The 19,483-nt window shown below is 40.0% G+C and overlaps 1 protein-coding gene across 1 annotated transcript in view; it reads right to left on the reverse strand.

The window, feature by feature from the left end:
• The window catches only part of TENM1 (teneurin transmembrane protein 1), an 840,514-nt gene that overhangs the window by 73,764 nt on the left and 747,267 nt on the right, over nt 1–19,483 (reverse strand). The window contains exons 17-20 of the mRNA XM_050901608.1: nt 14,495–14,711; nt 7,344–7,463; nt 5,305–5,566; nt 2,362–2,629 (exon numbers count right to left, since the gene is read on the reverse strand). Coding sequence (XP_050757565.1) covers nt 2,362–2,629; nt 5,305–5,566; nt 7,344–7,463; nt 14,495–14,711 — 867 coding nt within the window. The remainder of the gene's footprint in view (nt 1–2,361; nt 2,630–5,304; nt 5,567–7,343; nt 7,464–14,494; nt 14,712–19,483) is intronic.

Consider the following 19,483-nt stretch of genomic DNA (forward strand, 5'->3'; position numbering starts at 1 on the left):
AATAAAGCTTTATTGGAATCTAACAAAGCATGCTAACAATGCATTTAAAATATAAAGATTTTTGCTTTTATTTTGAAAGAAGCATAATTAACCCGAACTTTAAGGAAAAAAATTAAGCACCATTTAAATAATTTAAAAGTTGTTATCCAGCACTATTGCATAAGCTTTATTCATATTTAAACATGCTACGCTCATCTACTTTCTAATTTGGGAAATCTGTAACTACAGTATCATTTCATAAGATGTTATGTATTTGATTTAAATTGTTTTAAAGTCCAGATACGTACCGGACTTCATGATCATCAGAAGACTCTTAAATGATGCAGAGGGAGCAGGCATACTCAACTGTTCCCTCTCAAACTCGTGAGCGATAACGTGCAGTGACAGACTCTGAACACAGAGCGCGTGTAGCCGTGCCGAGGAAAGCCCCAGGTGGCACCCGTGACCCATCTGGTCCTGCCTGATCACCCACGGGAGTGCCAAAGGGCACGTTGGAAATTTTTTTCACTTCTGGATTTGCACAAATATGTGTAAGCGACGCCAACGACCCATTTAATACCTTCCCTCGCTACAAACCACTAGCAGCAATCTATACCTGCAACGGGCTAGGGTGAGATTTGCCCCCTAACAAGGAGGTTTCACTAGACAGACGGGCCAAAAAGGGCGCTCCTGCTCCCCGCCACGTGCCATACCCGGGACGTTCAGTGCCCTCTCTGGTGTCAGTGCCGGCACCTGACTGACCCCTTTGAAAAGTTGTCCACCCTTCTGCAGATGTGAGCCAGATGTGGTAGATCAGATGCAGATACGATCGATGATGCAGCAATTCAGGAGACCTTGCGCTAAGGGTGGAGTTTTGATCGCTTTAGGCCAATGCAATGTGCGAGCTACAGCTGGAATGAGAAGACCTGCGCTTCTGCGCTAGCATTCATAGCAGATCAGGAAACTAATGAAGCTGAAAATTTATCACTTATTTTCTGGTTGCTTCAGTTTTCAGCTGAATTTGTTCCTGATCTGGCTCATTTCACAATCAAATGAATGTGAGTGGTGGCCCAGGGTTAAGGAGAGAACGTGGGAACGTCCCTTCTGGCAGCAGCCTGCAGTTGTATCTGTTGAAGTAGACTGTGGGACCACAGCCCTAGAATAAACTCCTTGTTTTCTGGTATTTTCCTACGTGCATCGCGTGATGTAAATCACACTCCATATTTCGGTCTCATAACCCTTTGTGGACACCAGTGGCTATGTCTGCATCATTCTCTAAGTAGAAATGACTAGGAAAGTGCTATACTCCTCCTTTCTCCCATCACCTCTCCATGCAGCTGCCTCTCAGACTGCCGGGCTGGGAGCACGTGATATCAGTCATGCACTAGCAGCTCTGGGAGCTGCAGAGCTTGCATAGCCTGGATCGCACCTTTTGGCTTTGCACGGGCCAATTTGCAGGCACGCTGCCTGTATGGACAACACCGCAGATCCTGAAGAGAGCTTCTGGCTGCCCCTCAGAACAGCATTTTCATATACGGAATGAGGCATATTCCTCGCGAGGGTAGATGGCTCCTTGTAGCCCTTGCTATTCTTGTTTTATAGCCTGATCCTGCCAATGCTGCTTGCTATAATTCCCCTGACTTAAAAAGCAAAACAAAACTGCTAAGGAAGTGAATGGGGCTTATTCACAATGCTAAGCTTTGCTGGTAAGGTAAATAATCTTAATGGAAACTATCTGTAAGATTAGTCCATTATGCAACATAACCCCAAATTCAATTAAAAAAATAGCAAGCCTTTTAAAAACCAAATCGTGAAATTAACGAAAAAAATGCCTGGCTAAATAAAATGTATTTGCACAGACAGCACTTCTGTAGCAATTCTCAGAATAGCTGCTTGTGCTGCTTGGTAAAGCAAGCCTACGAAACATGATGATTTTTGTATAAACATCTTTAAACAACAAATCAAGAAGTTTTAACTGTTGGGGATGTGAAATGTAGTAAGAAAGGATGCCTAAAAGTTAGAATTTTGTAAACCCTAAGTGGAAATGACATTTTAAATGTCACAGCCAAAAAATGACAGAAACAATGACACACCAAAGGTCATATTCAAAGTAACATTCAAACCCAAAGACAGCTGAATATAATGCCGTTAGTACATAACCATTCTCCGAGGGAAGAGGGGATTTTCAAATTGATTAAATTAGAAAGATGACATTGAAAGAACAAGAAAATAAATGTTCTGAGGAAATCATACGAGTCACTTTAGCTAAAGAGGCATTTGATTTAAAAGAATGTAAGCGCAGCAACAAAATTTATAAGCCATATTTTCCTGGCTTGATGTGTGTGCAAGCGCTTCTGCTTACATCAAGGTGATTCTACGTACCCATCGCCTCGGCCAGACCAGAAACCTTCTGTCCATAAATATCTGTCTTATTCCAGGCAAATGTGTACACCAAACTGGCTGCAGCAGGAAACCATTTCTGAAGCAGACGTCCTTCAACAGCAACTATCAGATGGACTTTTGTCATTCCAGGAGGGAGGGTTGTGTGTGTCAAAATAATGCGCAGCAAAGTTTTATACCCTGGTGTTCGACTGCTGAGATAACTCAGCTTCACAAAACTCGAAGGAATTGGGATTTCCTCTTGGACCACCTTGGAAAAAACCACATCATTATATCTATAGCCAAGAAAAAGGCAAAATTATAATAACAACAGCAGGTGCTTATTCTACATTTCACAATCATGACATGAACATAGTACCGCTCAAAACTCTGATGTCTTCTGTGTTTATTTCAGCAATGCAGTAGCCAGGCATATTGCAAAACGTCCAACGCTGGAAACGGCTTGGTCAACTGACTGCATGGAGGTCTGCCTATTTTTGATAAAGAGCCTCTTCCTCTGATGCTTTACTCTTATCTACTGAGGAGCAAACACTATCTCTGTGGACATATTCACACATATGAGCTCTACAGCTTTACCTTGGCTTTATTATTTGGTTTACTTAACAAGTGTTCTTAATCAGAATACAATTAAAAACTTTTTGTAAATACGCACACACTTTATATATTACATTATGATTTGAAGATACTATCCTGCTTTGGAGGTAATAACTCTGACTTGGGGAGAGCTAAGAAAGAAAACAAACCTTCTTGCTAAACCATCTTCTGTGCAGAAGTGCTTGCGGTAAGGCTAAGCTCCAGCAAGAAGGGGCATGGCATAGGAAGGCGCAGCATAAGGAACCTAACAAGCTAACTGGGGACACACGGCAGTGAAGATGAAACTGTCTGGGCGTCAGAGTCATCTAGCTAACAGGTAGGTCCCCAGGGTGTGCAACAGAGTGCAAATCCCACGGCACTGCTGTCAGTGCCGCTGTCTGAATCACTTGGATTAAAGCTGGCTTGGATATGCCCACTGTGGGGTAGTATCAGTTCCTGGCTGCAATGAAGATAAGCCCTCAGCAACTAAAGGACTGCAAAGACTGTGAGCTTGTGAGGGAAAAAAAAAGAAACTCGGCCTTGACCTTTTGAATGATGTGGGCCTTGGAGCTACAAAAAGGGATTTAGTCTTGTGATCTGCTGAGAGAAAGGAGCTCTTCTAGGACAGACTGTGAGGAAGAGCCGGCAAGAGAAGAGAGCAGCTTCTTGGAGGATGCCACCGCAGTCACTCAAAAGCCACTGAAAACTAGACTGTGCTCAATAAGGTTAATGATTTTAGCATATTTCCGTAATAACAAGCCAACCTGTCACAATGTTAAATTCGTCAAGCTTGGGAAAGTACAAATTGTTTTGTTTATATTCTCCAGTTTTTAAATTTTTCTTGTTTAACAATAGATTACTTCATTTTCAAAACAATTGTATTTACACAGTATCCGTCATAGGATTGCTGCAGTACAGCTGGAGGCCTGCCAGCACTTGTCGTTTCGACATATGAAATGTAGTGTTGCCAGGGAAATCCTGCTCCCTTTATTGTTCCTGATTTGCAGTGTTCCCCTTCTTTCCTGCTGACATCCCAGCTGCCCCCTCTGTCATACATCTGACATCTCTTCTCATTTTTTTAATAGAAAAGCAGGAAGAAATATTCATGCATTAATACATGCTAATATATCTCCTTCTCCTATTATGCTGGGTTACTTTTTGTTCTTTTCCCAGTACTGTGCAGTGAAAGTTAACACTCTAAGAACCCTCCAATGACAAAAAAAGGACTGGGGGCAGTTCCTCTCTGAGTAGACTGCATCTTCGGGTACCTCGCTGTTTAAAGAAGACCCAGGAATACCTCACGTGGAGTAATGTGACCCAGTTTTTTCTTACTAGTGTGCATCAGTTATTCTTAATTTATGTTCATCAGTTTCACTTAGCACGTTCTGTGAAGCAACACTATGGCCATCAACTGGCTGAAACATGATAATGTTTTTAATAGTTATGGAGATGTTTAGACATAATTGAGTTCAATCAGAGGTCTCTTACATGTGGAATAAAGGCTCTTAATCAGTAGCAACACTTTTATGAGAAAAAGAGACAAGGTTGGAAATATTCACGCCTACAGGTAGCCTCCAACATATCTTCCAGACTTGCTCAGTGAAATTTAAAGAGGACCCCAAAGAGGCCTTATTGCTTGAACTCTAGCTGCTCAAACAACATACTGAAAATTCTGGGGGTTAACATGATCTGAAACCTGTGTAGTTGTATTTTGTTGGGTGTTTGACTCATACAACCTCTTTTGAGTCCCAAATAAAAGAACAGTTAAATACAAGGTTAATTAGAAACTGCTTCTAAACACTTAAGGGAGTGTCAAAAAAAAAGACATTTAAATAAAAACAATCCTAAAGATCATCTTAAAATTGCTCTACCTTGGAAAGAAAGTAATAAAACCCGAGAAGCTAACATAGAGCTGGAGATGCCATTGTAAAGAACTAGAAGATGTGAACAGATGAAACATCCCTAGGAGTCTTCAAAGCATTTTGGATCATGTCTCACATTGATGTATGGGCAAGTTGTACTGTTTGTCTGTAACCTAGGAGTGGTTTTGTGCATCACTATAAATAAATCAGGATTTCAATAATAAATCATGTTAGGACTCCCCACTTTCTTCTACTTGGAGGAAAGAAATAAAGCACCTTAAAATATTAACAAAAAATAAAGAATGAAAAAAAGAGAAAAGCATCTTGTGAAACAGTACATCTTATCTCTTTAAGATATGCATTGGTGTTATTCTGACAAGTGAATAACATCACAGCAGTTAATTGCTCACTATTTGGTACCATCTTCTAAAATTGTCTAGAACTTGTTCTGCAACTGAACAAACTGTTAATTTGAAAGTCTTTTCGTTACCTGTAGCTCTGGAATAACGGTTCCTCTTTCGGGACAGGACCCTCCAAATGCTGTCAAGGGTGAAGGGAGTACAATCGGATTTGGGCTGATAAAACTACTGATGTCACAAGATGGTGTGTCCGACTCTGTTCTTTGCATTACAACTTTGTCTACGATGATAAATCTATTCCAAGGCAACCAAAGCGTCCTTTTTTCAGATATGAAAGGAGATCTGTCAAAAACTAGAGTGACAGAGATGCCTCCAACAGCCACAAGGTCAAAACTGGAAAAGAGAAAACGAATTGCTTTGTTTCTTTTTGTTTTATCATCATATTACCACAACTTTGAATGCATCACAAACAAAAACTTTATGTTGCTCATTACAGCCCTTAATTTAACTTTGTGAAATCATTCAAGTACACCTTCCCGGCATCACCTTGGTATTCACGAAGAAGCTTTACCTCTCTGTGCTTTCTCCCTGTATGCATCAATAGCAAGGTACAGTACTTCACTGTTACTTGGCCTACCTCCCCTCTATTTATCAACTAGAATCAATCCTAACGAGTCATCTGTAACAAAAGTGTGGACCCAGCTACTCTGGTTTATATGAAAAGAAATTCCTAGCCCAGAAAAGGGATGTTACTCATAATCTATGCACGTACAGCACGCAGAATAAGAAGTCTTAAAATCCGTTAGGCCTTTTCTCTATTAACATATCCTTTTCCCTTTTTCTAAAAGTAGCAGGAGGAAAAGGTTGAGTACACTGAGCGGGAGCCCTCTCTGCGCAGGATATGAAATTTTTGGGAAAGATGCCTATTAATTGCACTGAGAACTGAATCAGCGCTTGTACATAAGGCAGGTGATCCTCTGGGAGCTATTGTGAAGAACCTTTGGCATATCTGGGCTGCAAAACAGTGGGACACAGAAGGCACGGTATACAGAGTCTCAATTTCCTGAGTTTCTGACATCCACAGTGAGGCAACACAAGGTAATATGTAAATAGATACCTCACACTCTGCATTATTGAATGCGTCTATTATGGAGGCTTTTGATGGTAACAAACTGCGATAAGAAGTCAGACTTAATTATGCATATCTCATCACATTTCCCAAATGACACCCATTACATCCACAGCGAAATACAGGTAGCAGATTTTAATGCAACAACTTTATCCAGGCTAGCGTAAACAGGAAATGATAATTACTAACTTTCAGTAGTGCGATTTGAAAGTCAATAAACTAAGGTAAAATAAATATGCATGCTCCTTACTTTTATAAACTGCCAAAGCCAAACAAAAAAAAGATTGTGGAAACAGTGACAAATTACACTCTTTCCCTGTTGGAAGATAGCTTCTGATTTCTTGTAATTCACAACACAGCCAAGGAAGATGAAGTCTTAAACTGCCCTTAGCAGCTTAATTCAAGTTCAGGAGCAAATCATGACCCTATTGCAAATGGATGGCCAACCCTGGAGTGCAATATAGAATTTATAGGAACTTCATCTCTCTTTGAGAACTGAACTCAGCCCGACGGGGCTGGGGAAGAAGGGGAAGCCAGGATTGCTCAGGACTGGTTGTGGAACAGCAATTTAACCATTCTGGCTCTGGAAAGAGTCTGTCCTCACTTTTACTTGTGTGGCTCAGGTGACTAACTAAAGGAGTTAACTTCATTGACACCTTAATAAACTACTTGGAAGATTCACACTTAACAACAGAAAAAAAGAGGGAAGACGGGGAATTCTCTGGAAAACCTGACTAGTGAAAATATTCAAATGTCAAGAAGGTACTGTTACAGCAGTACTGTCACATTTTGACTCCAGGTGTTTGAATGTCACTGTAATCTTGTTGCTGTTCAGGTTTTTTCTTCTTCTCTTTCTTCTTTGGTCCCTTTACGGCAGAGAGTTTTAACCAAATGTGCTCCCAGAGCAGAGGGCCAGATGCCATCCTCAATCCACACTATGAACAGTGATGTCTATGAGAATTTTGTACATGAATAGAAGGTGGTAGATGGCCCTAACCATACAAATCTAAACCAGTGAAAGACCATACATGAAAGTCTGACCTTCCGTCTTGTCGACTGATGGTGTATCCATACTCATTGTGGTGCAGAAAACTGACGTTCACTCCAACCAAAGGTGTTCCGTCTATTGCTACCACCTGGCCTCGAATGACACATGCCCGTCTGTAACAAAAAGAGTAGAAGGCAACATGTTAGACACATCAGGAGGGTGAGAAGGGCATTGATTTCAGAAACTGTGCTATACTTCTGTCCCAGACAGAAAGAACTACTCTGATATCATTGTGACTGTTGATTTTGAATGAAAATTCAAACAAGTCCAAAAGATTGATTTGAAAAACCATTATCTCATGAAGACTATACACAGACTCTCCCGTGAATCGCTGGTGTATCGAGAATATATTTCCATTTCCGGCTATATTTCAGGATACCCTTTGTTCTGCCATTGAATAGCACTGCGAAGGTTTCACTGAGAGCGTGATTTAGCTTGCTGCAGCTCTAGGGGGTGATGATTTGTGAAAGGGAGAATGAAACCTCATTCTCTGCTGCTAAGAATAGGGCTTTACTGTCTATTAGAAAAAAGCTGAACTAATGTGATAAGGCATCAGTGAGACACATGGTCTTCACCGAACTTCAGAAAGTTATATAGGTAAATTCAGAAAGCACCTAATCAAGTGTAACATACATTTTTCTCAATCCCCCATCACATGTTATGCCCTTTTAAATTCCCTCTGGGATGTGTTGGACTTGCACCCACTTTCCAGCATAAAAATCCCCCCATTCCAGTAAAGAGGTCGGAATATGGCAGCACAGCAGAACGCATCAAAGTCAACGGACAGGAAAGTGAACTCATTACTAAGTGGCTCTAATCGGAGGCTAACAGGATCACAGAATCATAGGAAATGAGAGCTGAAAGGAAATACAAGCCTTTATCTTGTCCATTCCTTTGCCGCAGGTAAGATCAGCTATACCTACATTACTCCAGACAGATGCCTGTCTAACTCTATAACCTCACCAAGTAACCCATTCCAATGCTTCTGTATGAGTGCTTTACTCATGGCAAGTTTTTCTACTGTCTAATTTGAATCTCCGCTGCTGCCCCTAAAGACCGTTACTTTCACCCTAGCCACAGAAATCGTGAAGAAATTACTCTCTTTTTCTTAGCTTTAGCCTTTTATGTACTTGAAGACTGAAACGTAAAGGAGACAAGTCTCATCAAGGATGAGGAATAAGATGTAAAATGCCGTCACGGTGCAGATTAGGACCCAGTGGGATTTTCTAAGGGCTTACGCAGCTACATTCCACTGAAACACCTTTCAGTATTTTGCCCCATGCTGTCAGGTGCACTACCTTAGCATACCTCCACCGGCTGAACGGACCCAGGTCTTGGGATCTAATGATACCATTGCACGTATTTCCTGGAACTGTAGTTTCACATAACAAAGTGAACAGTGTATGCAGAAGTCTTCTGATAATGTTAAGACACTGAGGGTCAAAACCCATAGAATACTTCTAAAGGTAACCGGCATTAATTACTCAATATAAACTATAAGCACAAATTTAGACATTATGTTTCTCTCTCAATTTGAAAGTTCATGGTAGACCTCAACAGATACATCCTACCTTTGCACAGTGAATATGTAATGGAAAAACTTAATAGCTCCTCAGATGAAAGTTATTTAGGAGTCTATATATGAATTTAAAAAATATCCCTTGAGACATTAATTGATCATGATCCAATGAAATCATACGCACAAATTGGAGACCATAAATTTCTGAAAATTCTGACTTGTTTCATAAGGTCCCATTCTCCAAAGCCACTTGACAGGACACTAATTTATGACTATGATATCATCAAACCCAGCTGACTATGACCTGAGAAAATGCAACTGGTAAAAATTAACCCCTTTGCGAGTACGCCATTCACCACAGTTGCTAATATGAGTTCCGTGCTCCCAGGACATAGAAAGATGCTGATTTTCAGCAAAGATGCTGATAAATCCCAGAGGAATGGGAGAGGCTGCATTACTGCCTGGATGCAAAACAGAGTTCTGATTTACCACCTGTTTGTTTTCTACATTAACTAAATCGGTTGTGGCCCTGTTTGTGGGCAAAACCTGCTGCTCCACTGAAGGCAGTCAAGCTCTTGTGTGTCTCAACAGACTCACAAGACTCACGCAACAGAACAGCCAGGTTCAATTACTCTTTGATTTGTTAGAGCAGAAAATACCGGTTTCTGTTGTTTCCTCATATTTCTAACATCAACAGACCTGCCTTTCCTCTTCTAATCCCTTTATTAGTGCACTCCGTATATTTACAACACACATTGGTGTGAGAGAGAGACCCCTAAGACATCATTATTCAGTACATTATTCCTGTATTCCTGTTTGTTCATTCCACACAGACCTGTCTTCTGACTCTACTCTGTCCTCATATTTTATCAAGCACACAGATTTGTGCGATAACAACTCATCAGTCTTCATTATTTCATACATAGTCTTTCTTTCCTCTATTCATTCACTTTACTTCTCGTTATTCATAAATGATATTGAGAGACTTATCTTTCAACTTTCTTGCTCCTTTTTTATTCGTCATATTTTACAAGCCACAGACATTTACAGTATGTGATAAAGACTCATAAACCTCATTATTCTACATTTATCTGTATTGAACTGTCTTTGCAATCTTTTAAATTTTAAATGTTCTAAGCCTGCCTCTGTGTTGCCACATTTGTCCTCATTATTTACTGTCTTTTTATTACTTACTCTAAGTTGAAGAGTCTTCTACTCTCTGGCCTCTTCTTGAATTACCAGCACCTACTAAATCTCTGACTAAGCATTTGATCAGAATTAGTTTTAATTTTTGCATTTACTGCAAGTATGAAAACATTTTTCGGTTACTTTATGACCAGCACTAATCTCAAAGGCTCAGGGAGGTAACAACCAACCTCCCAGTTTGCAGCAGGTCTTCCCTCCTCTCCCAATGCCCTGACAGCTCACAAAGCGGACCACCATGCCCGGAGGCATGCCGGTTTCCTGCAGCTTTGCTACTTGCAGAAGACCTCACTTAATTCCTTTCCTTACCAGAGCTTTTAGAGCATGTTCCCTGCTGTGATGCCACTTCATACTCAACTGCCACATCACACTTCCTTGCTTCAACGTTCACTCTCTTTCCAGATGAGCTGTGGACCTTGCTACCGCTCTCTGCTTTTCTTAATTTTAACAGAGGAACCTCTAAAGATCATTATGCCTCCTCAACGTGCTGTATGTCCCTCTTCCATTCTCAGCCTCTAAGATTTATTCTACACACTTGTGACTGGCCTGCTTTTCTTTCTCATGGGGGATAGTAACTCATACTACCTGTCCAACAGTCACCTATTTGCAACGATTGCATAATCCTGGACTAAGGCCGTCCAAGTTGTTTTAACTTGAAAGTAAGTGCAAAAATGTCTTTTCTAATTTGGAGGAGCTGGGAAGGAACATGTCCCTGATAAGCTGCCTTAGTGTTTTCAAATGCATTAAAAATGTTTCTAGTCCCCTGGCAAGCTGTACTAAATCTGCAGCTCCAGAGGGAGCAGTTGGCTTTTTGAGAGAAAGCAGAGATTCCCATGGGTTGCAGGTGGCCTAAAAGAAGTAGGATTTCTCTGTCAATGCTTCATGGGTCATTCCACACGTAACTGCAGATCTCAGCTCTGTGGGTCTCAGCTCTCTGCCATCAGGCAGTTTGTTTGACATGTCTAATTTGAAATATAAATAGAAGCTTAAAATTCTAGATGCATTCTTTCACTACTTGTAAAGCATTTCATTATTCCACCACCATTCTGCCTTGCTCTACTGCTACTTATCTGCTATTTTTTTGCTTTTGTTTTGTGTGTTAAGTTTCCAATATTCTCTGAGCACCTCAGGCTGAGACATTAGGCTCAGATGTGGAACTCTGTCAAGCAACTTGTGAATTCGCAAGTGTCACATTACCAGAAGATGTCATTTACTGTATTACATTTCTGATTAAAATCTTCAATCAGAGAAATTAAGCTAAAGGCTAGTAAGGTACATTCATTTCTTCCTGCTGACAATGTTGCTGTAAGCAGCCTTTGAAGGGTAATTAATTCAGTACCATACACTGGACCCTTTTTGTAGGCAATTTGCAGCGAGTCAAATAGCTTGCCAGCAGTATGCATTAAAAATACTCAGCAAAGAAACAACCTAAAAACCTTCCTGAGAACAGAAGTTGATAAAAACATTATAATATGCTACACCCTGCTACATGCAGTAGGTCAAAACCATTCCTGATGTAACCAAGTACATTTCCATTTATTCAGAACGCGTCTGATCTGCCTTTCAGCATGTCACTGTTTAAGTTGGGAGTCTGCAAAAACCCAGTACAAATGACATAGCTTTGACATAATAAAAAGCAAAATATGTTTTGAAAACATTTAGCTCCTTAACACTAATTTTGGTGTTGTATTTAGCCATGGCTCAATGCAACACCCTGACTGCATTGTAGAAGCCAAATGTTTAAAAATTAGATCTAAGCTAAAGTCTAAGATGCAAATGCAAAAGGATAGATGTCCCAGCAGTTGCCAGAACAACTAATTTTAGTATTTCAGATGATGTTAAAAATGCCAGGATATGGCAGAGACCAAACACTTTCAGTCTGAAGGACAGAGATAATCTTCACCATTTTTTGATAGCTTTCCCAAATCTATTCAACATCACTTTGGCTGTATCTACAGTGAGATTCATGCAAACATCACCTGTATTGGAGTGCCACTGACCTACGGTACAGTAAAACACTGCACAATGTCATTTGAACCAGAAGACTGAAAACATTGGATAGATGTTTCTTCCTTAATCCTCCTAATGGTCTCACAGACTTCTTGCAAAGGGAAAAAAAAAAACCAAACCAGATAGGGCTTTGCAAAATTTGAGCACCAGTGGGAGTGGACGCCAGTGCTCTGAAATCAATGAATGCCACTATTTCATCCAATCCTTCCAACATTTCTTGTTGAACCACCAATGCTATAAAATAAGTGGCACGGCAGGCAGCCATGAGTTAATATCATCTGCCTGGACACAACCTTTTCAGCAATAGCCAAAAGGAGATTAAAAACCCCCAAATATTCTTTGGTCTGTACCAGATAGGCAGGATCACAGACTTCTGATTTTTTTTTACTGTAGTAACAGTTGTCTTTCTGTATTTTTTTTTCAGTAATCTTACTTCCCAGGAGAAGAACAGACACAAGATGACAGTCAGATTGACAATGTCAGAGGAAGATTTCTGAACAGAGGCAGCACAGCTAAGCTATTGCCTCCTTCTGAGACTCTGCTTATCTCTCATCCTTGAGGAAAATTCTGGCAGTTTTTAATAATATTTGACTTATGGATGAGCAATTTTTCAACAGCCTGGAAGACCTGAGGATCAAGCAAAGTGTGGACTGATGAACTCCTCGGGGTGCCCAGTACATTGCAGATTACTGTTGACAAAACCCAGGAGACATGGCACAGCGCAAGTCTCCAGGCACTGCCCTGATTCCAAAGATACAGACAGCCTCATCTGAATCCCAATGATCTTCTCGCCAAACTAACTAGTAATTTCTCTACAGTGGGAGGAAATGATATCTGGGGTGTGAACAATGCACCAATGCAAGTACAAGTCGTATTCCTTAGTGGTATAAAGTATCAAACCATGGTGAGGGTGGGCTGCTGCTCACACACGGGCCTTCGCTGCTCTTCGTTCTTCAAAGGCATGGCAGATATCAGGGTAAAGAAACGAAATACTCAGAAAAAGCTTTTAAATCCAAGTTAAATCCCATCAATGATAGCTTTAAAAGATCAGCTCTTACATCTACAAAAGCACGTGACAGGATTATGCGCAATCTGGCTGCTAACATTTGCAGTGTCACAGAGCACTGTACAGGCGACTGGAGTGCTCACCTCCTCTCTGAAAACACCTCACTGCGAGGCGTTTTGATGAGGAAAATCTTTCCCTGGTGCCTTTTGGTTTAAACTGCAGCACGCTCCGCGGCACGTACAGCCAGCCACGGACCCTGCACCAGGCGCAGCGGCACTGTTCGTCAGCCAGACACACTCCGAGAGACCCGCCATTGGCAGGTGGGTGCTCTTCACGGAGTTCATTTTCATGCCCTATTGTTCTACATATTTATGACATCCTGTTACATTATTAATAGTGATTAAATGTTTAGGTATTTCAGATCAATAAAGACTCTGTTTACATATTTACTTTATTAAAAATTAATAAGTTACAAAGAGAAAGTGCACTGAATTTGTGCGCAGCTATGGAATGAAGTTGAGGTTGTAACTTAAGTGCTATATACTGTACTGTGAAAATAAAAAAAATCTTATGCCCTTATTACTGGAACATGGTTTATCTAATGCACAGGCCTAGTTGACAGAGTAATAGTTAGGTGATGTGGATGATTTGTGGATCTCTTTGTCAGCATGTAAGTTATAGCTTCCCAAGTGAACTACAGCATAAAAACTTATGTGCCCCTATATTTCAAATGTTCAAGAAAATATGTGTTACCAGGTTTTCTGAGCAAGTAAGTGCCCCTTTCCTATTGCACAGTCTTTTCCTGTTAAAGGGCAAGCCAATCTCACCAACATTCAGAGATCACTCCACTATTTGCACGACAGCTTGAGTAACCCGCAGAACAAAATGGTAAAGTCCACACTGGTCTATCAACATGTAGTAAGACCAAAAAAGTTTGTTAATTAGGTAGCTGGATTATATGTAAGTGACACACGTTAAATTTATTACACCATAAATACCAATCAAATTCTATTGGCCAGAAAGGTGACTGAATACAAAGCATATGAATCCAACTCGTTCTGCTTCCTGCCATTATATGCATCTACAGCATAAAGGGCTGAACTTACCCCCACTTATTTTACAAGTACAAATGAGATAGCTTACCTTCCACAACAGTCAAAGTCTTGTTAATAAGAGTAGTAGAGTTTGTTGCTGTGACACTTTTATGAACTAGATAGGTAGTAATGAGAATCTGATAAACAAGATCCTCAGCTGTTGGGACTTAAACGTTTGCTATCCTTTCAAGTATTTTTTGACCACCAGTGAAGAATTCTCAGCTATCCAGCTATCACTGTTTTGTCCTGGTTAAATAATTTCATTGCAGTTCTCAATATTCAGAAAAGTCTTCTGTCTAAAAGAAAACTCACCTGCTCTCAAATGAGACATCTCCTGGGATTACATGAGTGCTTTCCTTCCCAATAAGGAATCTGATTCGATCATAAAAGAGCCTTGGAGGATGCTGAGAGAAAGGCGGCTGGCTGTGCTGAATAAGGTCAAGGGGATCAGGCGAACCCTGGCAGAGAGGACTTGCGTAACAATTGCTTTGCTGACAACAGTCAGGGTCTACACAGTCTGTCAAGCCATCTAAAATGGAGAGAATGGAAAGTTCAGGAAATTGAGTGATTCTGAGAATAAAGCACCGTGTTTACTACTGGAGAGCACAGGAGGTATTTAATCAATTGGAAGGCATGCTGATTATGACACATTCAAATTCAATAAAGCATTAACGTATACGCTTAGTCCGGGATGGGTATTTCTCTCTAGTCATTAACACTGTACCACCTCATAAAATCCCCACACGACACTGAGAAAACAGAACCTACAAACTAAGTGAACAGGGAAGAGCAGGACTGTCTTCCCTGCAGAACAGGCAGAAGAAAATCACTACGCAATGCTTGTTAGTCCAACGGGTGCGCGATCCACTCTGTGCAGCTGATATCTCTAAGAGTCCTTTATTGTCAATACTGTCTGTTCACACCTGTGAAGAATATACACTTGCTAACCAGTCTGCAATAATGAAGTCTGAAATGTTATCTCACTCTCATAAGCATCCTCACTACAGTAGCAAAAAAAGGTACTTGTTACAGTTGTCTGACTTCTATTTTAAGCCCTACAATAGTTTTATTAGTGCTTTAGGATGTTTACTTTTCATTTATTGGTTGCAATACTAGAATGATCCAAAAAGGGCAGAATCATGACTATACTCCTTTTGTAGTTGGTGATATACAAATACACACCTTGATGCAGGCTCTATCCCAGTGACCTGACAGACACAGTCTTCTCCATGGATGTTTGCACCAGGAAAGCAAATTTGGAAAGTGAAAATAAACCTATTCCTCCTCTCTCCATTTTCAAGTATGAAAAATAGGATTGGAATTGTGAATGGAAATACAAAAAACAGGAAATTGATTTTTTTTTCAAAAATCTACATTTCTTCTTGGACAAACTTGCAACAACATTTGTGGGTGAAATTAATTTACTTAAATGTCCAAAGCTTATGATGAAAAGTGAAGTACTGAAGTGCATCTAAATTAAGCACCTAAATAAAACTTAAAATTGGGCTATTGGCATTTAATTGCTTCTACCAGCAGCTTAGACGTCCAAATTGCCTAAATCACATACTCAACCAGAAACAGATTTAATAAGGTACGGTAAAATGTCCAACTATCTTCTTAAACATCCATTTTATGACTTAGCAGTTGCTAACTTGCTTGGATTGACAAGCACACTAATGCATATAAAACAAGATTAAGGCATTGTATCCTTCAACAAAGACATCTCTTTGTATTTTTAACAAGGTCAGTCTGAATAAATGTGGAGTCATCATATCACTGTATGGATTTCCCTTGTGTTACAATCGGAATGCTATAGGATCAACATACTGTCAGATATTTTCACTTCATGCTTTGACTTTTCATGCTCTGTTCGTACCAACGCTTTGGTGCCTATAAAACCGTACCTCCTCAGGGCAAACTGCGTTATCAGGGAAGCTGCTGTAGTTTTGTCATTGACTTTAATGGGTGCGAGACCAACCCTCAGCCAACTCTGCTCTTTTCTCAACAGAGCACACTGCACTGTGTGAATGCTCAGTAAATAACAGCATAAAATATTCACTTTGAAAAGAAAGCAAAAGCCCTTCTACAGAACAAACAAGTATAATGAAATGGGCTTTCCTGGAATCTAAAAATCCTTGCCTGACCTTGAGCAAGGTAATTGCTTGGCTAAGCAAAAAATATTAACAAATCTATCCTACTGCAGCTGGGAAAGCAGATAGAGCAGGCTAGTTTTTGTGATGATGAGCCAAGGGCAACTGTATATAGCTAGCAACAATAATCTAAGACCCTCAGATCCAGCAAAGCTGGCATAGCTACAGGTCAGTGCATGCTCTAAGTTCTTTCCACATTCCCCCAGTCCTGGAGACAACAGGCGTTTGCCAGCGGTGGGAGAAGAACTTCACAGGGCAACGTTGAGTTTATTGACTTTGAGTGTAGCAGTCACTTTATATTCAGGAAAACCTAGAAAGCTGTTGAAATCCACAAGGAAATCAGTAAGCTGAAACAATAAGGGGCCTCCAGTCTAAACAAAACCACACGGGAAGCGGATGGAGGAGTTCACGATATGAACCAGAGGGGTTTTCATTGTGTTCTGATGAAAAAAAAAAAGAGCTTTTTGGGTTGAAACCTGAAGAGCAGGCTTGGAACTGCAAGGAAAAAAATATCTCCTCTTACTGTTTCCTCTTTTTGTCCATGGAATGAAACTCTCTATGTTCTTAATAAGTGAACTGAAAAGCATTAAATTACTAGTAGATTCTCCATGACTGCAAATTAAAGAATTCTACTAGACTTGAAAAGGTGATAAAGAAAAGGAAATCTCTTGCTTTTGCTTTATACTGGTGAAGACCCCTGCAGAGGGCTCCGACGTGGTTAGGCGTAGCCATTCAGGGCTGGTCTCTGCCGGTGGAACGGTTACGGCAGTGACAAGTCTTGTTCAAGGACTCAAGGTACTTTCTGGAAGGTACTAATTTCTACAAGCTGACTGCTGTCTACCTGGGAAACTTGACAAACATTGGTCTGGCAGAATAAGTACTAATCAGAAAAAAGGGCACACTTATTTCAGAATAACTGTATCTATGGGGAAGCTATTTTGGAGTAATTTATTCCACAGTAGCTATTCTGATTAATTTTTCCCTTGTCAACAAGCCATTAGATGTGGGAACTGAGCTGACCTGATTCTCTCATTTATGTAAGAAAGAAAAGTGAAAAGTCACAGAAACATTAGAATATGAAGATTTGCTTAGAAAAGAAATAGCTATAAAAATAACAATTAAATATTTTGCTTTCTCTAATAGAGTCCTCATTCTTCTCTGCTTCTTTGGTCAACAGCTTACATGCCTGGCAACAAACACTGTGCATTCATGCTGTACACAAAAAGAAACGAAGCAAAGGGAAAGCAGTTTTCCATCTTCCAGTCAGACTCAATTTTCATCTTTTCTTTGCAGTTTACTTGTCAGCAAAGCGACCATCTTAGAAACTCTTCCAGGTTCTGCTAATGGAGTTATTTTGGTTTGAATTACTCGCACCTGGTTTCATTTGCCTCTCCAGGCTCTCAGGGCTACAAAAGGGTGGGTTTCCCATTAGTAGGGGTGTGAAGTCCCAGAAGAGTACCTGAATAACCCATGGGGAGAACGGTATTCGTCCTAACAGCACCATGAATGTATGAAGCGCCGGATACACCAGGAACAGCTTATGGCCTTGGGAGCAAAGGCTGCAAAGTCGTCAGAGGAAGAAATTGCTAACCAAAATATAAATGTTAATCCAAAGTAGGAGTCTTCTAGGTTACAGATTATCATTCATAGCTTCTCTCTCTCTCATGCTGTATTTATTTTTTTTGCATTTTTAAAATCTTTTCATTGATTAGGTGACAATTTATTTCAATCTCCCCTCTCAACCATGCAGAATGAAACAGAAGAAAGACGCTAGGCTCAGAGAAGACGCTCCACGGGCAGTGAGGCAGGAGGTGCAGCAGCACCAGCTCCTCTACGGACTCTTAACACCATATATTTGACTCAGGCCACTGGGTGGATGTATTTAAGAATTATTAACTAGAATTGTCTGAATAATGCAGCTTCTAGTTTTTTCCAAACAAGCGAACAAAATTTAGAAAATAAATCAACTTGGATAAAACTGAAAAATATTTTTCAGACTTTGTGCTGAAGTAAAAGGATAAAACACTTATTTTGAGGCAAACAGGGAACTCTTAAGCCAAAATAAAATCTTTGTTCCACTTTAGGCTCATTTAAGACTTCGGTTTTAACTTAGACCATTTAAAAGAAAAAAGAAAAAAACCCAAACCTAAAATCCAAAAAGAAACTACTGTAATTCAGCATGACACCCATTAAAATGAACCAGGTAAAACAACTGGTACAGAATCACAAGTTACATGTGGAGGCAGTTTATGATAATGCAACTCATATCAGTAAGTGCACGTGAGGATAACATTTTCAACAAGCGAATACTATTTGAAATGAGATTTTTAATCCAGGAGAATAACCCAGAAAAACAAATAAATCTGGTTTATAAACTACAACATCAAACTCATTCACTTGAAAATGCTACAAATACATTAGTCAATTCTCAACCAATGGTCACATTTTTTAGTTAAGGTTTCATATCACGAACCAACTATTAAAAAACTCACTGTGTTAAGAATACAGCAGGGTTTCTTTTAAATATCAGGAGACAACAGTCAGGAGTATGAACAAACTACCACAAACAGCAAAAACTGTAATTCATGCAGCAGGGGAGCCTGTATACTGAAGTTTTTACTGTCAATTACCACAAAGTGCATCACAGCATAGGTGCAGACTAAAATGTATTACAGAGGTGTAAATGATTCTGGTTTGCTGTTAGCATTTTTAAATTTATTTTCTACAAAAGGCAGTCAGGTACCTTCACAGTGCACTACAGATTATATAGTAAAGTGATTCACATTTTGATTAGTCTGAGATTATGGTTTCACATCTTCCAGGTACCTTGTTTTGTATGCAAGGGACAATGATGGAATTGGATTTTTGGTTTTGTAAGTAAATTAGACAATTCAAATATTTTTAATATTACTGCTAAAATATAATTCACAAAGATCAACTTGAAGATAAAAAGCACTTCATAGCACTCTTCAATAATTTAAACAACCTCAAAGAAAAGGCAGAGCATGCCAAAACAAGTTGCTCTGTTTTCAGTCACACCACTCCTCTCTGCATTGCTGTAGCTCACAGAATCAGGATGAGATTTTCCCATTTCCTTGCTGGGGAAGGGATCCTTTCAGGAAGCTTTCTATGAGGAATGATATTAATATTT

The sequence above is a fragment of the Gymnogyps californianus genome, chromosome 9, assembly GCF_018139145.2.
Source record: "Gymnogyps californianus isolate 813 chromosome 9, ASM1813914v2, whole genome shotgun sequence".
Classification (NCBI taxonomy): Eukaryota; Metazoa; Chordata; class Aves; order Accipitriformes; family Cathartidae; genus Gymnogyps; species Gymnogyps californianus.